The sequence below is a fragment of the Lemur catta genome, chromosome 1, assembly GCF_020740605.2.
Source record: "Lemur catta isolate mLemCat1 chromosome 1, mLemCat1.pri, whole genome shotgun sequence".
Taxonomy (NCBI): Eukaryota; Metazoa; Chordata; class Mammalia; order Primates; family Lemuridae; genus Lemur; species Lemur catta.
Window position 1 is genome coordinate 282,684,206 of NC_059128.1, and position 19,478 is coordinate 282,703,683.

At 49.0% G+C, this 19,478-nt stretch overlaps 1 protein-coding gene across 1 annotated transcript in view; it reads right to left on the reverse strand.

The window, feature by feature from the left end:
- The window catches only part of C2CD2 (C2 calcium dependent domain containing 2), a 53,063-nt gene that overhangs the window by 30,839 nt on the left and 2,746 nt on the right, over positions 1–19,478 (reverse strand). The window contains exon 3 of the mRNA XM_045526560.1: positions 11,187–11,285. Coding sequence (XP_045382516.1) covers positions 11,187–11,285 — 99 coding nt within the window. The remainder of the gene's footprint in view (positions 1–11,186; positions 11,286–19,478) is intronic.

The following is a 19,478-nucleotide window of genomic DNA, read 5'->3' on the forward strand; positions in this document are numbered from 1 at the left end:
GAGAACAAAATGGAAGGGAGGTTTTAAAAATAAGTAATCTTCTTTTAGCGTATTAAGGTGTTATCCACAATGGGGATTACATTCCCTCCACCCATGCATGGTGGCAAGGCCCTGGCCGCCTGGGAGGGGTCCCCTTCTTGGGCCAGCAGGAGGCAGGGTCACCGGATGCACGTTAAGCAGATCCTTCCAACTCAAGTGGCCGGGATGTCGAGGGTTAGCATCCACCTAAACACCCGTGAGCGGGCAGAGACCCTGAGTTTGACCCTGGAGTGTCCCTACCTCAAACACAACAGAGCTCATGAGAAGCCCTTAAGTTTCCAAGTCAGCTCCTCAGAGAAACCCAATTATATGAACTGTGTCAATCCAGCTTCTGAGTTCTCGTTGCTTGGGTTTTAAGTGTCTCCCTCTGAAACAGTCGGCTACCACGACTGGATTTTTCAAAGTTAAATGGAAGCAACATCTAGCAGCATCTGTGGGGTGGGAGGGGCTTCTCCGAGGAGGGGAGCGAACCCTCCCCCCCTGGCCCCAGGCCAAGATCTGCATCCACAGGAACAAGCCCCCTTGAACCACCAGCCGTCGGCCCACCTGCTTTATTCTTGACATCTTTTTTTCCCAAAGCAACCAAAGAATTTCTCAATTAATAAACCATTTCAACATCAAGCAACAGAAGGCTGAACTTCGTGTTTCAAATGAACACCCCTCCCCACGACATAAGTGAGAGGGATTTCCGGGGGGCGGCTGCACGTGGCAGGGGCCTCAAAGTTGGAGCGGACGGAACACGAGACTCACCTGCGGTCGGCAGCGGATGGAAGGGGAAGGAGGGACAGAGGTGGTGGGACCAGCTTCATGACACCTGCACTGGCAGAGCAGGGGCCAAGGCCTTCACTCACCTTTTCCCTGCCCTCTCCGGCTCCCAGGCCTTAACCTCAGACAGGCACATACCTGTGCAAACAGCTCTTGTCTGGGAACTGAGCTCCTTTGTTTGGCCACAGCGAGTTTTGCTGCTGCCGTGCCCGCCGTGCCCACAGGAAAGCCCCGTTATCTCCACATCTCCCTGCGCTCTTTCACTTTCTTTTCCATTAAGCTTCCGTACAGCTGCCTCAGCTCTTTCTTCTCGGAAAACACTCCAGAGAACTGGAAATAATTTAATTACTTTTGTCTCCAAAGAAACTAGCAATGCAGCTGAAAAGTGCACCTACAAGTTTCATGCCACTGCATGGTTTTCACTTTAATCACACTACAGCACGCCCTGACGACAGAGCTCCAAAGTAAAACGAAAGACCCCGCACTAATCACTGGGTTCCTAATCAGTTACCCCTTCCGGCTCTGCAATCTCTTCTCCCTCCATACATGTTCTCTAAGACGGTATGAACTGGATAGAAAATATCACCCCTACTCTGGAACAGAGATGCAATTTTAAAAGTAACATCCACTGAGCTAAATACTATCGGAACACTGACAAGAGCTAACCCTATTTGCTGGCTAATTTGAAACATGTGGCTGAAGGTGTGTTTTTATGAGGAACTCCCGCAGGGGACTGAGACGACCAATGTTGTAAATAAGGTGGCGGCCAACCCCAGGGGCACTGAGTAGGTGCTCTTATCTCACCCTGTCCTGGGGTGCACTGAGACTCTCGAGCTCTTGACTCCAGCCCACCCCCAGCAACACTCTCAACTCTTTTCCCATTAGATACCTTCAGACGAACAGGGAGGCTGTTCACTGATACTGCACCACGAGGAAGTATTGTTAACAGGTAACATGGTTTAATGGGGGTACTCTATAGCTTAGAAATCTGTTTGCGAATGTGCTGCTCTTTCTTCGACTCTATATTAAAAGACACATACAAGACATTTCCTTTAAAATGAGGAGGGAGTGGGTCTTCTCCAGGCCGGCCACAATGCATGCCACCTGGGCCAGGCCACTCTGCCACACTGACCCTTAACGCCGGGCTCTGTATTCCAAGCAACCAAGCAAAGCTCAGTGCTCCCACGGGTCTTTCCACCCTGTCTCCTCTCGGCCAGAGTCAGACTGCCGTCACCCAGACAGACAGGTGCAAACGGGTGGCCTTGCGGGAGGCCCTTCTCCCATTCGGGGGCAGCAGCCAGGCTGGAGCTGAGAGAGCAGGTCTCCAGTGAGGAGCGTCTCCCACCTGCCCTGGGAAATGCCCCCGTTCGAAACAGTGTCACAGCCTATCCGAATCCCAGCATAAATACCAGGTTAATGGGCTGCCTGGAATTTCAAGTCGTGCGGAGCAAAGCAGAAAAAAAAGTCAACTGAGCAACCAGAGAGACAAACATGGACAATTTTAAATGACGCTGCCCTCATGACGCAGGCAGCCCACTGAGGTGTGGGGCGAGCAGAGGACACCCCAGAGCTTGCGGGGTGCACTCTGGCACGCACAGGTGCACAGACAGCCTCGGGTGGCAAGTGCACGCCCCACACCTCTCACGCCCACGCAGGCAGCGTGCGGGCAGGCCCTGGGTGATTCCGCAGGCCTGCGCTGTGCGCTGCCACCGTCTCACACCGCAGAGCCGGTTCCTGCCCTGCAGTTCTCCCTTCCCTGTTGTCACTGGCTCTTTTACGGTGGGGAAGTGGGTGGGAATAGGAGCGTAAGTGAAATAACAATAATAATAAGGATGTAAAACACAACACTAACCACACTTTACTGTGCATGGCGGTTGCAGCCCATTTCTGGAGGCCAAGTGGCGTTCAGCTTCAGCCTCCGCCAGTGGCTAGCTCCGTACCTGGGCCTAGGGACCGCCTCTCTGCCTCAGTTTCCTCCTCTGTACGACGGGATGACACCTCTTCTGGCAGAGGAGTATTATGAGCATTCCTGAGGGTGAACACAAGTCCTTTACCCAGAGCCTGGCCACGCCTGGTGCCATTGAGGGCATCATGTGGCAGGTGCCGGGCAGGGCTCTCCCCCCACCCCTGCCCGGGAGGGGCTCTGAGAGGGAAGGAGGCCCCGAAACAAGCCCAGATCACAGCACAGTCCCCAAACCCTGATTCACACTCCATCTTTTCCCCAGCAAGTCTCCACGCGGGCGGTGCTTGTCAACCCCGCACTGCTGGGGACGTGGGCGTCAGGCCTCTGAACCGCCACGTGCCGGGGCAGGGCTGTGGCCGCCCCTGCAGGGGACTGGCTCTTAGGCAGCTTGAGCTATGGAAATAAAGGTTTTCTTTTTCTGGGTCAAACATTCTGGAACAAGCCTCTCCCAGGACGTGAGGAAAGAGAAACGTAGGTAGAAACTTGTTGCTCTTGCATAAGAGTGTAATTAACGTCTAGGGGAGAAATAAATGCGTTCGGTGCGTGTTCAGACTAGACCAGAAAGCAGAGAGTGCCCCTGGAGAAAAGGGCAAAGGCCACACCTTGGTGCCAAGTGCCCTCTCCATACAAGCCGGGCCCTGCTGCCCCTGCCACCCAGCCCGGCCTGCACACCCCGAGCTGCGGGAGGAGCGTGCATCTAGCCCAGGTCTGAACAGGTGCCTGGGAGGCAGCACCCAGGAGAATTCCCTTAGGAGAATGCCGCAGCCCTGAAGCCACCTGTGATAAATGTGTGTTCGGTCTCTGTCCCAGGTTCCTGGCACACAGCTTCCTGGGAGTCCCAAGTGATAAGCGTGTCTCTTGTATGCTAATGAGATGGCTGGTGGCTGGGGACCCTGGATAGCTTCAGGATGGGGACTGGTCACCAGAAAGGCCAAGGCAGGATTAGAGGGCTGGGACATTCAGAAGCCCCTCCCACTCCAGGGAGGGGAGAGAGGCTGGAGGTTGAGTTGATCTCCAATGGCCAATGATGTAATCAATCGTGCCAGTGGCAGGAAGTCTCCATAAAACCCCCAAATGACAGGTCCCACGAGCTTCCGAGGCGGTGAATTCATCAAGGTGCCGCGACAGTGCTCACCCAGGCTGGGCATGAAGCTCCCTGCCCTCCCCGTCCTCCCGTATCTACGCACCCAGCTGGCTGTTGCCAGGTGTGTCCTTCATCATAAACCGGTAATAGGAAGCACACTGTTTCCCTGAGCGCTGTGCTGGGGCCATTCTAGTACGTTACTGAACCTGGGGTGGGACAGGTCGTGGGAACCCCCCATTTACGGCCTGGCAGGCAGAAGTACCGGTGGCGACCCGGCTCTCCAAGCTCTGCAAGCCCTCGACTATCTGTGCAGCTGATGCAGAGGGGGGTTTGCTGATGAACCAGACATCTGCGAAGGTGATTCCTCTGATGCACAGGGGCCTTCGTGGGTTGCAGGACAAAGTCCCAGAATGGGGCATCCGGTGACAGCCAGTTCTGCTCTGTGAGGGGCCAGCAGGGAGACGCCAGACCTAACACCAGTCGGGACATGCTCACAGGAGGAAGTGGGACATTCAGGCCAGCCCGACCTCACTCTTATCTACTGATCAAAGATGTCATTATGTAACAGAATAGCCCGGGTTCAGGCGGGCTTGTCCCTATCCTGGCTCAAAGGCCAACCACATGTCCCTCATCAAGGCTGAGTTAGAAAGATGAAAAGATCCAGCCTGACACTCGGGGGGAGGTTAGAAAGGGGAGAGGAATGTCCTTGAGTCCCAAGTTTGCATTGCTTTTGTAACTTTTGTTTGTGGTCCCCAAATTGTTACAGTTTTTTTCTTCACAAATTATGCAGAGCTAGGAGAACATATGACTAAGCTGACATAGAATTCGTTACATATTTGGAGCCCGTGGGGGTGTGTGGGTTAGACACCAAAAAAAGAGGGACACCGTTGTAAACTTCTCGCCCTCCCTGGCAGTTCTAGAACACTAGCTCCCGGAACAACTTGAAAAAGAGGACTTGGTGTCTTATCATCTTCATTTAACGCATGAAATGTTAAGTAACATCCCACCCTGGACACATTAGGAGAGACACATTGATCAAGCCAGCTAGATTCCCTTGCGAAACAGTGCCCTAAAAATGTGCCATGGTTGGCCAAGATGCTCATCCAAGAATGGAAAAGGCCACGCACACAATCCAAGTGTGCGGGGGTGTCCTGCTCCCAATTTACTCTTCCCGGGAGCCCCAGGCAGATTCCCACAGGTGTCCCCACCTTGGGGGGGTGCACTGGGAGGCTCTGAGCTCCAGGCCCTGCTCCTCCCGCGCTCACAGCTGAATGACAGGAGGGCCACCACTGGGGGGTGGCGGGGGCCGTCCACCGTGCAGGACAGCACCAGCCTCAGCCACAACGAGGCCATGACAAGTGCTCACTTCCTCATCTGACAAAGAAAACACAAAAGTCAAGCACTGTGCAGAGAACAGCTGTGCAAGAGAACAAGACCGTGTGGGCAGGTCCCCATCTGTCCGGGCAGGTAAAACGCTTCCAAGAATCTGCTCACAGAGGTCCCATCCTGAGAGGGGCGGGGGAGGAGGAGGCACAGGGAAATGAGAGGGATAAAGTTAAAAAAAAAAGTGTATACTCCTCTATGTTGTTTTTAACCTTTTAATGAGCGTGCACTATTTCTGTAACTATATCAAAACAAACACTATTTAATCATCCACTTTCTAAGGCTGCTTTTCTGACGGTATCAGGACCCTTAACCACGCTCGTACTCTTTGCCAAGTATGTCCACTCTTCCAGGAATGGCGAGGAAATAAACACACGAGCAAAAATAATAACAGAGGTAGGGCGAAAACAGCATTTATGGAGCACTTATGTGCCTGGCATGGTTTCGTGTGCTTTACCTGAACTAGCGTGTTCCATTCCCAGGACCAGCCTAAGGGGGGCTGTCACTCCCGTCTGCAGATGGGGCGTCACTCAGAGGCCAAGCCAGAGGACGCAGCAAAGAGCTGTGCCCCTGGCAGGATGACATGCTCCTGCCCGACAGCTTGACCCTGACCATTGCAGAGCATGCATTCATTAGTATGAATCGTTGAAGAATTTTAATAACATGGGGAAAAGAGAATAAATGCAGTATGTCTAAATTGTAGGAAAAATAAATAAATGCATAAGAAAAAGACTGGAAACACACACCAACATATGAACAGAGCTAATCACCAGCTCAAGTGACTACTGCTGTTTTCTTTAAAAAAATACTCTTCTGTGTTTTTTAACTTTCACCAATGCACTTGTGTTTTTATGATAGCAGTAGAATTTCTGATTGAGACAGAATGGACCCATTGCAGCCTGAGGTCTAAACCTGCCAAGGCCTGTGAGTCTCTGCAACTGCAGCGTGTCCGTGTATGCGTGGGGAAGCCTGCCCTCCGTAGCTCCCAACCCCCTGACACCCGCAGTGGTGCTGGGAAACTGGATCTCCATGTGCAGAAGAGTGAAATTAGACCGTTCGCTCACACCACACACAAACAGCAACTGAAAATGGATTAAAAATTAAATGGAAGACCTGAAACTGTAAAACTACTGGAAGAAAACACAGCGGGAAAGATCCAGGATATCGGTCTGGGCAAAGATTTTTTTTGGGTATGACCCCAAAAGCACAGGCCACAAAGACAAAAACAGACAAATGGGATTGTATCAAACTAAAAAGCCTTTGCACAGCCAAGGAATTAATCAACAGAGTGAAGAGACAACCTATGGAATGGGAGAAAATATTTGCAAACTACTCATCTGATAAGGGTTAATATCCAAAATATATAATGAACTCAAACTCCTCAATGGCAAGAAAACAAATAACCTGATTTAAAAGTGGTCAAAGTATCTGAATAGACATTTCTTAAAAGAAGACACACGGTTGGCCAACAGGTCTATGAAAAAATGCTCAACATCATTAATCATCAGGGAAATGCAAATTAAAGGTACAGTGCGATATCACTTCACAGCTATTAGAATAGCTATTATCAAAAAGATGAAAGCTAGCACGTATTGGCAAGGTTATGGTGAAAAGGGAACCCTTGTGCACTATTGGTGGGGATGTAAACTAGTACAGCCATTATGGAAAACAGTATGGAGGTTTCTTTAAACATTAAAAATAGAACTACCATATGATCCAGCAATCCCACTACCAGGTACACACTTGACCCTTGAACATCATGGCTTTGAACTCCGGGGACCTACCTGTATGCCAGTTTTCTTCTGCCACTGCCACCCCTGAAACAGGAAGGCCAATCCCGCCTCTTCCTCCTCCTCAGCCCACTCAATGGGAAGACGACAACGATGAAGATCTTTATGATGATCCATTTCCACTTAATGAACAGTAAATATATTTTCTCTTCCCTATAATTTTCTTAAAAACGTTGTCTTTTTTCTAACTCACTTTATTGTGAGACTACAGTATATAATACATATAACACATAAAATATGTGTTAATCAACTGTTAATGTTATCAGTAAGACTTTCGGTCAACAGCAGGCTATTAGTAGTTAAGTTTTGGGGTAGTCAAAAGTTATATTCAGATTTTTGGCTGTGCAGGGGGTTGGTGACCCTAACACCCACTTTGTTCAAGGGTCAACTGCATATCCAAAAGAAATAAAGTCATTATGTGGAAGAGATATCTGTACCCCATGCTCATTGCAGCACTACTCACAATAGCCAAGATAGGAAATCAACCTAAGTGTCCATCAGTGGATGAGTGGATGAAGAACATGTGGTGCCTACACACAATGAAATACTACTCAGCCTTAAACAAAGAAGGAAATCCTGTCACTAGGGACACACGGGTAAACCTGGAGGACGTTATGTTAAGTGAAATAAGCCGGGCACAGACAGACAGATTCCACAAGTGCATTTCCATGTGGACTCGGGAAAAGGGACAGAGCAGAATGGTGGTTGCCAAGGGCCTGGGCGGAGCGAAGGGGAGACGCTGGTCTCAGACGGAGGAATAAGTCCAAGAGACCTACTGCACAGCATGGTGATTAAAGTTATGCACTTGAAAATTGCTAGAGTAGATTTGAAATGTTCTAACCACACAAAAATAATAAGCACACAAGGTGTGTTAGTTAGCTTGACTCATCCACTCCACAATGTATGCATATATCAAAACATCACATGGCATACTGTAAACATATACAATTTTTATTTGTCAATTTAAAAATAAATTTTAAAAATAAAATCACTGGTGCTTGACAAGGATTAGTAAATCATATCTCAGGTAAAGGAAGGGTAAATGACTTTTTAATAAAGCCCTTGTTATATGAAAAAATAAATAATTTTTATATACTTCCACTTTTTATATTTGTGGTAAAAGATATATAACATCAAATTTACCATTTTAGCCATTTTTAAGTGCCCAGTTCAGTGGCATTAAGTACATTCACCTTGATGTGCGACCATCACCACTTTCCATCCACAAAACTTTTTCATCTTCCCCAACTGAAACTTCCCTGTCCCCTACCCCCAGCCCTGGTGGCCACCATCCTACTTTCTGTCTCTGTGAATCCGACTGCTGTAGGGACCACATACAAGTGGATTCTCAGAACAGTTGTCTTTATATGATTCATCCCTTTCACTTTCTGTGGCTGCTTATTTCCTTTAGCAAAATGGCCTTGAGGTTCATCCATGTTGTACAATGTGTTAGAATTTCCTTCCTTTTCAAGGGTAAATAATATTCCACTGCATGCCACAGTACACTTAGTTTACCCATTCACCCGTCAGTGAGCATCTGGTCACTTCTACCTTTCTGCCACTGTGACTGATGCCGCTATGAACATGGGTGTTCAAATACTATGTTGTTTTTAACTTTTAATTTACATGTACCACTTCTGTCATTTCTATTTCTGTAATTACATTAAAAGGAAAGGAATACCATTTACCTACCCACTTTCTACGGCTCCCTTTCTGGCAATATACAGACCTTTAAAAATGGACTATTGTTCTTTCCACATCGCTGCTTTCCTCCCTACCTGCCCAGGCCAGCCCTGAATGTCCCCTTCCTCTCCTGTTCGGGAAATTGTCAGAAAACACCACAGAGAAGCCACCCAGACACAGAAGGATTCATTCCCTGTCTGTCACTAACAGAGAGGGTGTGCACTACCCAGGGGGGTCGGGCCGCAGCCCTCTGCACCTCAGCTCCCCAGTCTGGAAACGGCGTGGGACCACTCGTCCCCAGGCCCCTCCCAGCACCATGGGCTGCGTGGGTCTGAGCATCCCGTGCTGTGGCCATGGGCTTCCCTGGTCCCTCCCAGTGACTTCCCACACTCACTCACAGGGCTCATGCAGCTGTGTGGCTCCAGTATTGGAAAGGACACGGGGAAAGAGCACTCTCCCACGCTGCTAGGGCAGAGGGAAGTGGGACAGCACTTTGGCCGTGGATTCGATGGATTAGGATAGTCGGTCAAGCTAACACACACACACACACACACACACACACACACACACACACACACACACACGCGCCTACAACCCAGCAAGTCCCTGCCTACCCTTGGGATAGTCCTGTGCGTGTGTCCAAGGAGTGAGTAAACACATGTGCCCACTGCAGCATGGTTTCTACGGGTTGAGCGTCCCGAATCCGAACGTCCAAATTCAAAATGCTCCAAAATCTGAAAGTGTTTGAGTTGCTGACGTGATGCACAAAGGAGGTGCTCACTGGAGGGTTTTGGATTAGGAATGCTCGGCTGGTAAAAAATAATGCAAGACCCAAAACATCCAAAATCCAAAGCACTCCTGGCCCCAAACAATTTGGATAAGGGATAGTCAACCCATACTTGTGAAAAAGAGAAAACAGCGTAATTTCCCAACAATGGAAGATGAGTAAGCAAGCTCTGGTTCACCTAGAATCCCGAACTGTAGTTGAACCACATGAACTAGAGCTACAAAAATCAACCTTGATGAGTCTCAAAATTACCATGCTCTATATAGAGAAAGTTTGTTGCACAACTCTACGTAAAAATGATTAAAAGTTTTAAACGCACAAAGGATACTGCAGCTGTGACAGGGACACACAAGAGATGGGGCTTGGGGGCTGGTGACACTCTCCTGCTCGTCACTGTCTGTTAAGTGGCACGTACATGTTTAACTTGATAACACAATGCAGACAGATCCATCAACATCATACGGCATCTTTAAAATACACACACACACAAACACACACACGTGCAGTGTGAACACAGGCTGGGAATGAAGACAGAGCAGCCCGGCTTTAGGAGAACAGTCATCACGGGAGATAGGAAGAGGAGGGACAGAGGATGGAACTTCACCATCACTGATGCTTTTAAAAGTACGTTCTCTATATATTCAAGTGGGAAATAAATATGAGAGTTAAGCATGGGGGGAAGCACTGGCTGATTCCTTCTTTTCCCTCCCAAAGTGAGACCACATCCTGGTCTCTCACGGCAACTCTAGACTGTAAACTACAAATCGGGTGCAGTGAGCAGGCAGCAAGGACATTGTATTTCTCCATTTGGAGCAGGTCTTGGGATTTGGTAGTTATGTAAAATGTCACTGGCCAATAAATAATTTTATTAATGGGGAAAAAATTCAGAGCTTAAGGGAAAAAAGTTATTAATATAATAACAAGAACAATAATAATTTAATCAATACAAGGGTAAGTCTTGTATTTCAGAGAAACTTTCTTAGGACTCATTATAGAAGCTTTTTTATGATTTAGGGCATCCAGCCAGTCTGCTAAGTTCAGCCTATGAACTGTCAGCAACAGGAAAATGAATTCTACATAGTATCCAATAGCTCAAATATATATAGTGTGTTGCAGACACACACACACATACCAGCTTTGTTGAGATACGATTTACATAACATAATTCACCCGTTTAAATTGTACAATTCAATGGTTTTAATCTAGTCACAGTATTGTGTGACCATCACCACCATCACTTTCAGGACATTTATCACCCCAGCAAGAAACCTTATACCCATTAGCAATCACTCTATTTCCTCCCAAGGAGTCCCCACACCCAAACCCTGGCAAGACTAATCTACTTTCTGTTTCCATTAATTTATCTGTTTAGGATATTTCATATAAATGGAATCATATAATATGGGGCTTTTGTGTGTGGCTTCTTTTATTAGTCCTTAGCATCATGTTTTCAAGGTTCATCCACGTTGTAGCATGTGTCAGAATTTCCTTTCTTTTTGAGGCTGAATGATATTCCATCACACGGGTAGACCACACTTTGTTCATCCATTCATCAGTTGATGGGCCAGACCTTTTTTTTTAGCCCCTGGTATAAGCATTCTGCATTTTCAATAAATAATTCTGAAACAAAATGAATTCCCCCACCTCCAGCATTGAACGCCCTCCCTCCTGCAGGGAAGGCTCCCGGCTCACCTTCTCCTCGGCCGCCCTGACCACGCTGGAGACCTCCTGCACCGCCAGCACCAGGGGCTCCTGCCGCGGGTCCTCCTCAAAGGCGAGGGACAGCGGGCCCTGCACAGAGAAACAGCATGAGGAGGCACATGCACAGGAGGGGCTGCTTTGAAAGAATTATGTGTTTGTATAAAGCTCTGCAAATTTAGGAAAAGGTAGTAAGACGTCTTTCAGTGAAATCTGTGCTTCTGTGCAGCAGCAATGGCCAAATATCAGTAGGTTTGCGCAGCCAAGCTGCAGCTGGTGACGACTGTGCTCAGCAGGCAGGATTCTGTTATAGGAGGAGAGAAACATGGGAACAAACCCAAAGGTGCTGCAAGAAGACAGCGAAGGGTGTTTTGAATCCTGCTGTGGACAGCGTAAGGGAAGGCCACGGTTTTTCCACCCGGCTGCTGCCTGCGAGGCAGTGGGCGTGGGGCCCAGCAGGGCTCTGGCCCCACACAGCAGGCCCAGGGCTGTGTTTGGGAGAGTGACCTGCTACTGAGGCTGCCTCCCCATTCTCCTCTCCCACCGCCCAAGCAGGGGGTGGGTAGGAACCCCCAGGCCTGGCCTCTACCTGGGGTCCTTGGCTGGAAATGAGCCCGCCTGGTGGCTGTCCCCACTGGGTGGGCTCCCCAGCCTCCAAGGCCCCCCGGCCTCATGGTTCAGCTCTACCCTCAGCTCGATACTAGCTCCAGCACCCTTCCAGCAAACTCGGTCAGCTCGTGTCTACACTGGTTCTTGCAATTAAAAACCTCCACAGGAGAGATGTGTAATTAAATGAACATGACCACACGGCAGCAAGAACAATGCTTTATAAAAGAGGAAATCAGAGCTTGGATAGCCAACTAAGTCTTGTGCTTTTACAATTAAGTTCTCCTGAGACTCCAAGCATGTATGCCGACAATATGACCCTGGGTCAAAACTCTTCTTGAACTCTCTTCCTGGCATGCTATAAAACACACATCATGTTCAAGCTCTGACTGGGCGGCTAAAAAGCGTACAGCCACACAAGTTCCCACCATGTCTCATCCATCGCGGGGATGCTCCACTGTGGCAAGCCGGTCCCAGACAGGCGGCGCGGCCACTGCTGGGACAGTGGCAGCGGTGCGAACAGGGTCAGGACTAGGCTGGCAGGCACAGAGCAGGTGAGCAAGTGATGAATCTGTCCTGCAGCTATTTCCTGAGAATTCCCAATGACCAAGAGTAAACCTAGAAGGTGCAGGATATTTTAATTTATGTGCTTCTAACCCCACCCTGTTCTAGCAACATCTACCTCACCCACAAAAAATCAGCAGAGAATTAAATCACTGCTCAGGAGGGATGACAGCGCGGTTTCAGGGCTGCTCTGCTGGCGTTCTGTGCTGGAGCTCGTTTTGATGGGACCTGCTGGCCACGGGGCACTTGGTCAGCTTGGGGATGCTGCTGCTCTGTGACCAGGCTGCCTGCCTGGGAGAATAGAACTGGCACCGAGGCCAGTGCCAGGCAGGAAACCGGCCACAGCCACGCTCCAGCTGCCGGGACTGAGCAGGATGAAACAATGTACCTTCTGTGGCAGCCGAAAGATACAACGTTGCCTTGAGCAAGCCCGCAGACTCCCGCTCACAGCTCAGGCCGCACTGGCCCTCTTCCCTGTGGTCCCTTCTAGATTAAAATCTTGAAAAGATTTTCCTGGGAAATTTAATGTCTCGGGGCAGTCTCACAAAGAAAATAAATTAAGTTAAAATAAGGACAGAGAGATGGCCTTTCCTTTCCAATCACCTTGTCCTTGGGTTTCAGGAGCAAAGCATGGCTGCGGTTCACGGGCGCAAACAGGCATCTCTGCACCTCTGTCGCCCTGTCCATGCCACAACGCCACTCCTGCCTACACCAAAGTGAGACTTTATGTCCACGTGGGAAAAGAAACGTGCAAGAATTGCCAGCAAAACATTGAAAAAGGAAAACCACAAGGGTAATGATCTCTACCAGACCTTAACACACACTACAGAACCACTGTAATGAAAGCTGCCGTTCTGGTGTATGAGCACACCAATGTATTACAAATGAATAACACAGTCACAGGGCGGGGGGGGCGGGGGACAGATACAACCTGAGAAACTTTAGAGAGCAACATCTTGACTGCACATAAATGCTGTAATCTAATAAATGTGTTTCTGACCTGGGTATGGGTTAGCAATTCAGAAACTGCTTCAGGTATACACTAGAACTGAACAAATAAGTAAATATATTATAGACAGGCCAGGTATCTTACTCCTGGAGAAGGGAGTTAAGAACAGGGGAAAACTAAAATGAAGTCTGTGCTGTTGCCCTGGAACCCAAGGTATCAGTATACATTTGGCATGGTGTTTAAGACGTATCCCGAGAGAAAGACACAGACATGCAGACCTGCGTACGTGTGTGTGTTGGTACACACATTCCCTAGCTCTATCCACTGCGAGGGCACAGGAGCAATGAGGCCCAAGCAGTAATGAGTGCACTCAACACCAGTCTTGGTTTCTAAACACTTCTCCAATAAAAAGAATCAGGGCTGCTTAGAGAAGTGGCTGAACCCAGGGCCAGAGGAGGGAAAAACAAAAGAGCCTAAAACAAACATCTCCTGGAACCACAGAGGAAGGAAGTACAAAACAAAACAAAAACACAAAAGAAACAAAACAAAAAACATGTGAGCTTCATCGCAGAACACAAGAGTCTACTCTCAAAGGAGCTGCTAATGGCCCAACCAAGAACAATTTAAGCAACAAAATGAATAGTGATGCACTGGATTATAACCCATAGAATAACCATAACCCATAGAATAAAATAAATATCCACACTGAGGTTACTAATCAGTTAACTAACTTTTTATTTATTTATTTTTTTTTGAGACAGTCTTACTCTCTTGCCTGGGCTAGAGGGCCGTGGAGTCAGCCTAGCTCACAGCAATCTCAAACTCCTGGGTTCAAGTGATCCTCCTGCCTCAGCCTCCCTGGTAGCTGGGACTACAGGCACGCATCACCACGCCCAGCTAATTTTTTCTATTTTTTAATTGTTTGGCTAATTTCTTTCTATTTTTAGTAGAGATAGGGTCTCACTCTTGCTCAGGCTGGTCTCAAACTCCTGACCTCAAGTGATCCTCCCACCTTGGCCTCCCACAGTGCTAGAATTACTGGCGTGAGCCACCGCACGCGGCCATCAGTTAACTATTAATATATAGACGGGGAAGTGAGTGTTCGTTCTTGCAGTAGAGTTCTAATTAATAAACGTAAACATTAAGAAGGAAACAAAGTCACCATTTAGCAAACTGCAAATAAGTAACTGCTACAGAAAACATACACTGATGGATACAAAAACCAGTGAGGAAAAGTTTGAGAAGCAAAGGATTTGTATAGTCTCAGAGTATCTCCCGAAAATATTTGTTAACTTCAGGGAGAAAGATATAAGAAGAAACATAAATACAGGAGGAGAAATCTGGCAGAAACCACCTTACCGAGGCACCAAGAGCAGCACCCCAGCATTGTGTCACACTGACACTGTGAGCCCGGTGATGTCATGCACTAGAGGCGCACCAACGCTGTGGTTTGTACAACCTGCATCCAGTCAAATGCAAACACAGAGCAAGCGAGCAAGGCAAATTGAGAAACATTCAGCAAAATAACAATCAGTAACAAAGAAAGCCTGAGAAACCACTACAGACTGTAGCAGCCCAAGAAGTAATAATTCAATGCTATGTGGGCTCCTCAGTGGCACCCTAGAACAACAAAAGGAGACCTGTGGGAAACCGGGGAAATTCAAATAAGGTCTTTAGTTACTAAAGGTGGGTGACAATGTTAATTTCTTGCACTATCACAATGTTAACTTTATTGTATAATGAATCATAGTAACATTGTAACAATGTTAATTTCTTATACTATTACAATGTTAACTTTGTTGTGTAATGGATTATAGTAACATTGTATCGACTGAATTTCTTATATTAATTGCCATGTTAACGTTGTTGTATAATGAATTATAGTAACATTGTGTCAATTAAATTTCTTGGTTCTCATCATTGAACTGTGGTTATGTAAGACTGAATGAAGATTATATGGAAACTCTTTGAATTATTTTTTTCAACTTTTCTGTAAAACTAAAAGCCGTTCAAGACAAAAAGTTTTAAAAAGGAGACTTTACAAGAGAGCAGCCCACCTTTACTGGCTCACTACCTGACAGGCATTTTGTTAAATGCCTTGCACAGATCTGCTCTCATCTGTAGGGAAGTAGATTTTGTTTTCTGAATTGAACCCAAAGTTATCCCCTTCTACAGCTGACGCACACGGAGGACTAGACATGCCCAGGATCACACAGCTAGTAAGCGCAGAGCTGGACTCAAACCCAGCATGTCGCTCTGGAGCTTCCTCACATTCGTTCTTCCAAGAGGCTAAAGAAGTCCTTCCCTCCTCAGCAACCTCAGTGGGCAGTGGAAGTTAGCTTTGGCTGAATCTCAGTTGACGTTAACACTACACCCACTCTTTCCTGAATTCCTCTCTTGTTGGGAAAATGGGCGAGTGCAAAGAACAACCAGAACTGGCGCCTATTCTGGGTTTCACATCGACGATTTGCAAAGTCATCAGTGGGCCTCCTTTAATGTTGATGCTTTAGAAGTGAAAAAACAAACACATTAAACGGCTTGTTTCGTCCAGGCTTGGCCAGCTCCCAAGACAGAAGGCCTGTGTCCAGACGGGGTGATGAGCAGCACCGCGGTTTCCTCCCCTCCACAGGGTCTGCCATTCACCCCAGGATGACTGGGGCCTGCTCCAAGCCAGCTCTGCCCCAGCTCACAAGGCCGGGAGCTGATCAAGGGGGTGGGGGCGGGGATGCAAGAGGTGGGGCAGCGTCAGGGCACAATGGGAGGGTCAGGGACCTTTGAGCTGAGACCAGGGAGGTTTAGAGAAGTTAAATAAGGCGAAAGGAGATAAGTATTCCAAACAAACCAGACGACCTGTGTGAAGGCCCTATGTAGGAAAGATTCCTGAGAGTCTGAGCAACAGAAAGGAGGTCCCTAGGGGCAGGTCACAGGGGAGGGTGCAGGGTTAGTCACCCCCCAAAGGCCAGTGTTCCCTCTTCTGGTGGAGGGAGCCTCGTCCAGGTGGCCTTCACAGTTTTACCAACTGACTTCCGGCACCGTGGCCACTGGCACAGGCCAAGCAGTTTGGGTTTTTGTGAGCAGGACTGGAGGTCACCGTATAACACAAAGACTCTGAAGTCTTGTGGCCACATTGTTTACTTTTTAAATTGCACGAACTCATGTGCAAGTCAGAACTATTAACAATACGCTCTAAGCTCACACAGCATCTTTTTTTTTCCCCCCTTTTTGCAAAGACCGCTCTGCAGTCTTGGTCATTGGCATTTAGAATATTCCTCTGAAGAAACCTTGGGCCAAAGGACTAAGGAAACAAACAGCTTTGGGGACCTTCCTAATCCAGGCCTCAGCCCGCTAGGTGGGCCTCCAGGAGACAAGCAGAGAGCCGGTAATAGGACAGCAGCTCTCTGCTGGTGTCTCTCGGTGTCCCTGCTGCTGACACGGGTCCAGGGCCTGGGCTTGGGAGGGCTGCGCGGCCCAGCGCCACCCTGGCTCAACGGGAATCAGGTGTTTGCAACGCCAGACCCGGTGGAGACACGAGAGACAAAGACAACCAGTCTGAAGTGTTGTCCGGGGAGTGGGCACTCTGGTGGCTGGCATGGGGACACGTGTGTAAGGAGCAGCTTCTCACGGTGATTCGCAGCCGATAGGAAGGGCTTACGGTGCACACACCCTCTCGCCAACGCACGCGTGCTAAGTCCACATGGGCAGGGGGAGGCACTTCTAGGATCTTAGAGGTATTTCCAAGATCTCTGGGTGAGTCCCCTGTGCTCCCCACACACCTGTGCCCACCTGACGAGCTAGCAGGTTGGCAATAGTTTCCTCTGTGTGGGCCCCAATCACCATCCCATGTAATTTAAAAACATTTCCAGAGTGAGAGTTGGAATCTGGGGTGCCGTCTGGCACAGGGAACCCGTGCTGCTACAAGTCAGGGCACCCACGAGTGCCAACGCCAGCACCTGCTCACCCACGCTGTCACTGCTGTCACCACAGCAAAGGCCCAGGAAGGCCTGGGACACCAGGAGCGTGTGTCACCAGCCATCAGAGACGAGGGGACTCCACAGGTTACGGATGCATCCTCAAACCCTCGGAGACATGAGCCCCACTGTCTGGGATGATACGCTCACAGCCCCACTCTCTGAGCCCTCCCGGCCGGACCGCACTTAAAGGAAACACTTGGGTCTCAGGGTCAAGCTGCTCCCCAAAGGGAACATGCTGCAGCCATGGAGGGTGACCACCCCAGCCCAGGGTCTGGGCTGACCTTGGCAGATCCAGCTCTCCGGCCTCAGTCTCCCCTTCTGGAGAAGGAAGAGGCTCAGCTAGAAGAGTTCAGTGTTTCTTTCCTTCTTATAATGCAAAGCTGGGGTAAAACTTAGAATGGGAGGGGTACTGTCTCTGTCGGATAGAAAATTCCACTTTTCATAGACGATGGTGGATATGATTAAGTTATTACCACGTCTCCTCACTCCCTCTGGGACAGACCGAGAACCGGTCTCCTCCCAGGTAGGGTGGAGTGACATCGGGACAAGGCAGGAGCAGGTGCCTCACTAAGCTGGGCTGTCTGGGCCGAGCGGGCGCAGTGTCAGCCCTGATCAGGGATTAGTGGGAATGAGGTGGGGGAGGGCAGAGAGAATCCTGCCGGGGTCAGAGCACCCACGAGTGCCAACGCCAGCACCTGCTCACCCACGCTGTCACTGCTGTCACCACAGCAAAGGCCCAAGAAGGCCTGAGACACGGGGAGGGTGTGTGGCAAGTCAGCAGCAGGGAGTCGGGTTACCCAGATCCTATCCGCCTACAAAACCCTCCGTCTGAATTCAAACCAAGCAACCCTCCCAGGCACCACGGCCCTGCTGCCTGGGAAAGTAGAGCGACACCACACAACTGGAGTCACAAAACCCATCCACCATGTCCACGTAAAAATGCCAGAGGTGACCCTGGGCTGCTTTGGGCCTGACCCTGGTACATCATTGCCACTTCCAGGCAGCAGTGCTGGAAAAACCGATGTCTGAGACCGGAGCGTGTGGCCAATGGCAGACACAGAACAGAGAAAATGCAAACACGCCAAATCCCTCTTTCCACTCCCTGAACACAAAGCCCTCCCTGCACCCACACAGATACACAGGTAGAAAGTTTGAAAACTTTCAAATAATTTCTTCAGTGTTCTCAGAGTTATTTGAGCAGCCAAGACAAACGCCAGGGCAGGGACTTCCTCCTCTCTCTCAGCATTCCAGCCACATGGGAATCTGGAAGAATTATAGCTAAGGTGATCAGATTTTCTGAAGTCAATCAAGAAGTGTCAGGCAATGAGCCATCCCAACTTCACAGGAGGTAGGGTCACTGTCCCTGAGCCTGAAACCCAGTCAGGAGTTCCGGTGTTAGAAGTAGGAGGATCCTGCAGACCATTCACCCAACACCTGCCTGCACCCTACGGAGGAGAAAAGAGACAAGACCTGTGCCTGCAGCGGATGCAGCGCCAGAGGCCAGGCCTATGACACCAGGTCAATCAGGGGTCAGTGACAGCAGCTCCAATGTGTCTGCTGCATTTGAGCATCTGTGTGCTCCCGGGTGTGAGGACACGGGGCTTGAGGACTCCCACAAGAGACGGCTGGTTCCCTGAGATGTCCCACTCTGGACAGCCAAGGCACACATTCTAGGCACCAATACTTTGAGGCTTTTTTTCATCTAAAAGGTACATTTTTTTATTAATTTTTTTTTACAGGAGTTCAGAACAAGGTCTCTTGAATTGATGGATTTATGCTAATTTGTACTCAAAGCTTTTTTGTTTTTTATTTCCATGGCTGTGTTTTCCAAGGCCACGGCACAGAGACCAGGCACAGGGCCTGCTGTGGAATATTTTGAAGGTTGATGGGTCCAGACTTTCAGCTTTCGCTATTTCACTGTTTCCAAAGAGAATGGCCACGGAGTTGTGCAGGCAGGTGCCCGGCAGCAGTGGGGGCTGGGAGGTACTTCCCCAGACCCATCGGGTCCTAATTCCTCCTAGCAAATGCCTAAAAATAGTGGATGCCAGGAGCTTGTCATTAAACCAGGAAGTCTTCAAAGTAAAAATCAGTCACCAAGTAATTAGCAAGAAAGAAACAAGCACAGGAGCGGGAGGCAGTGCAGTTAGGTAACAAGCCCTTAGCTCAGGGCCAGAGGCAGCTGGGTCACATCCCCAC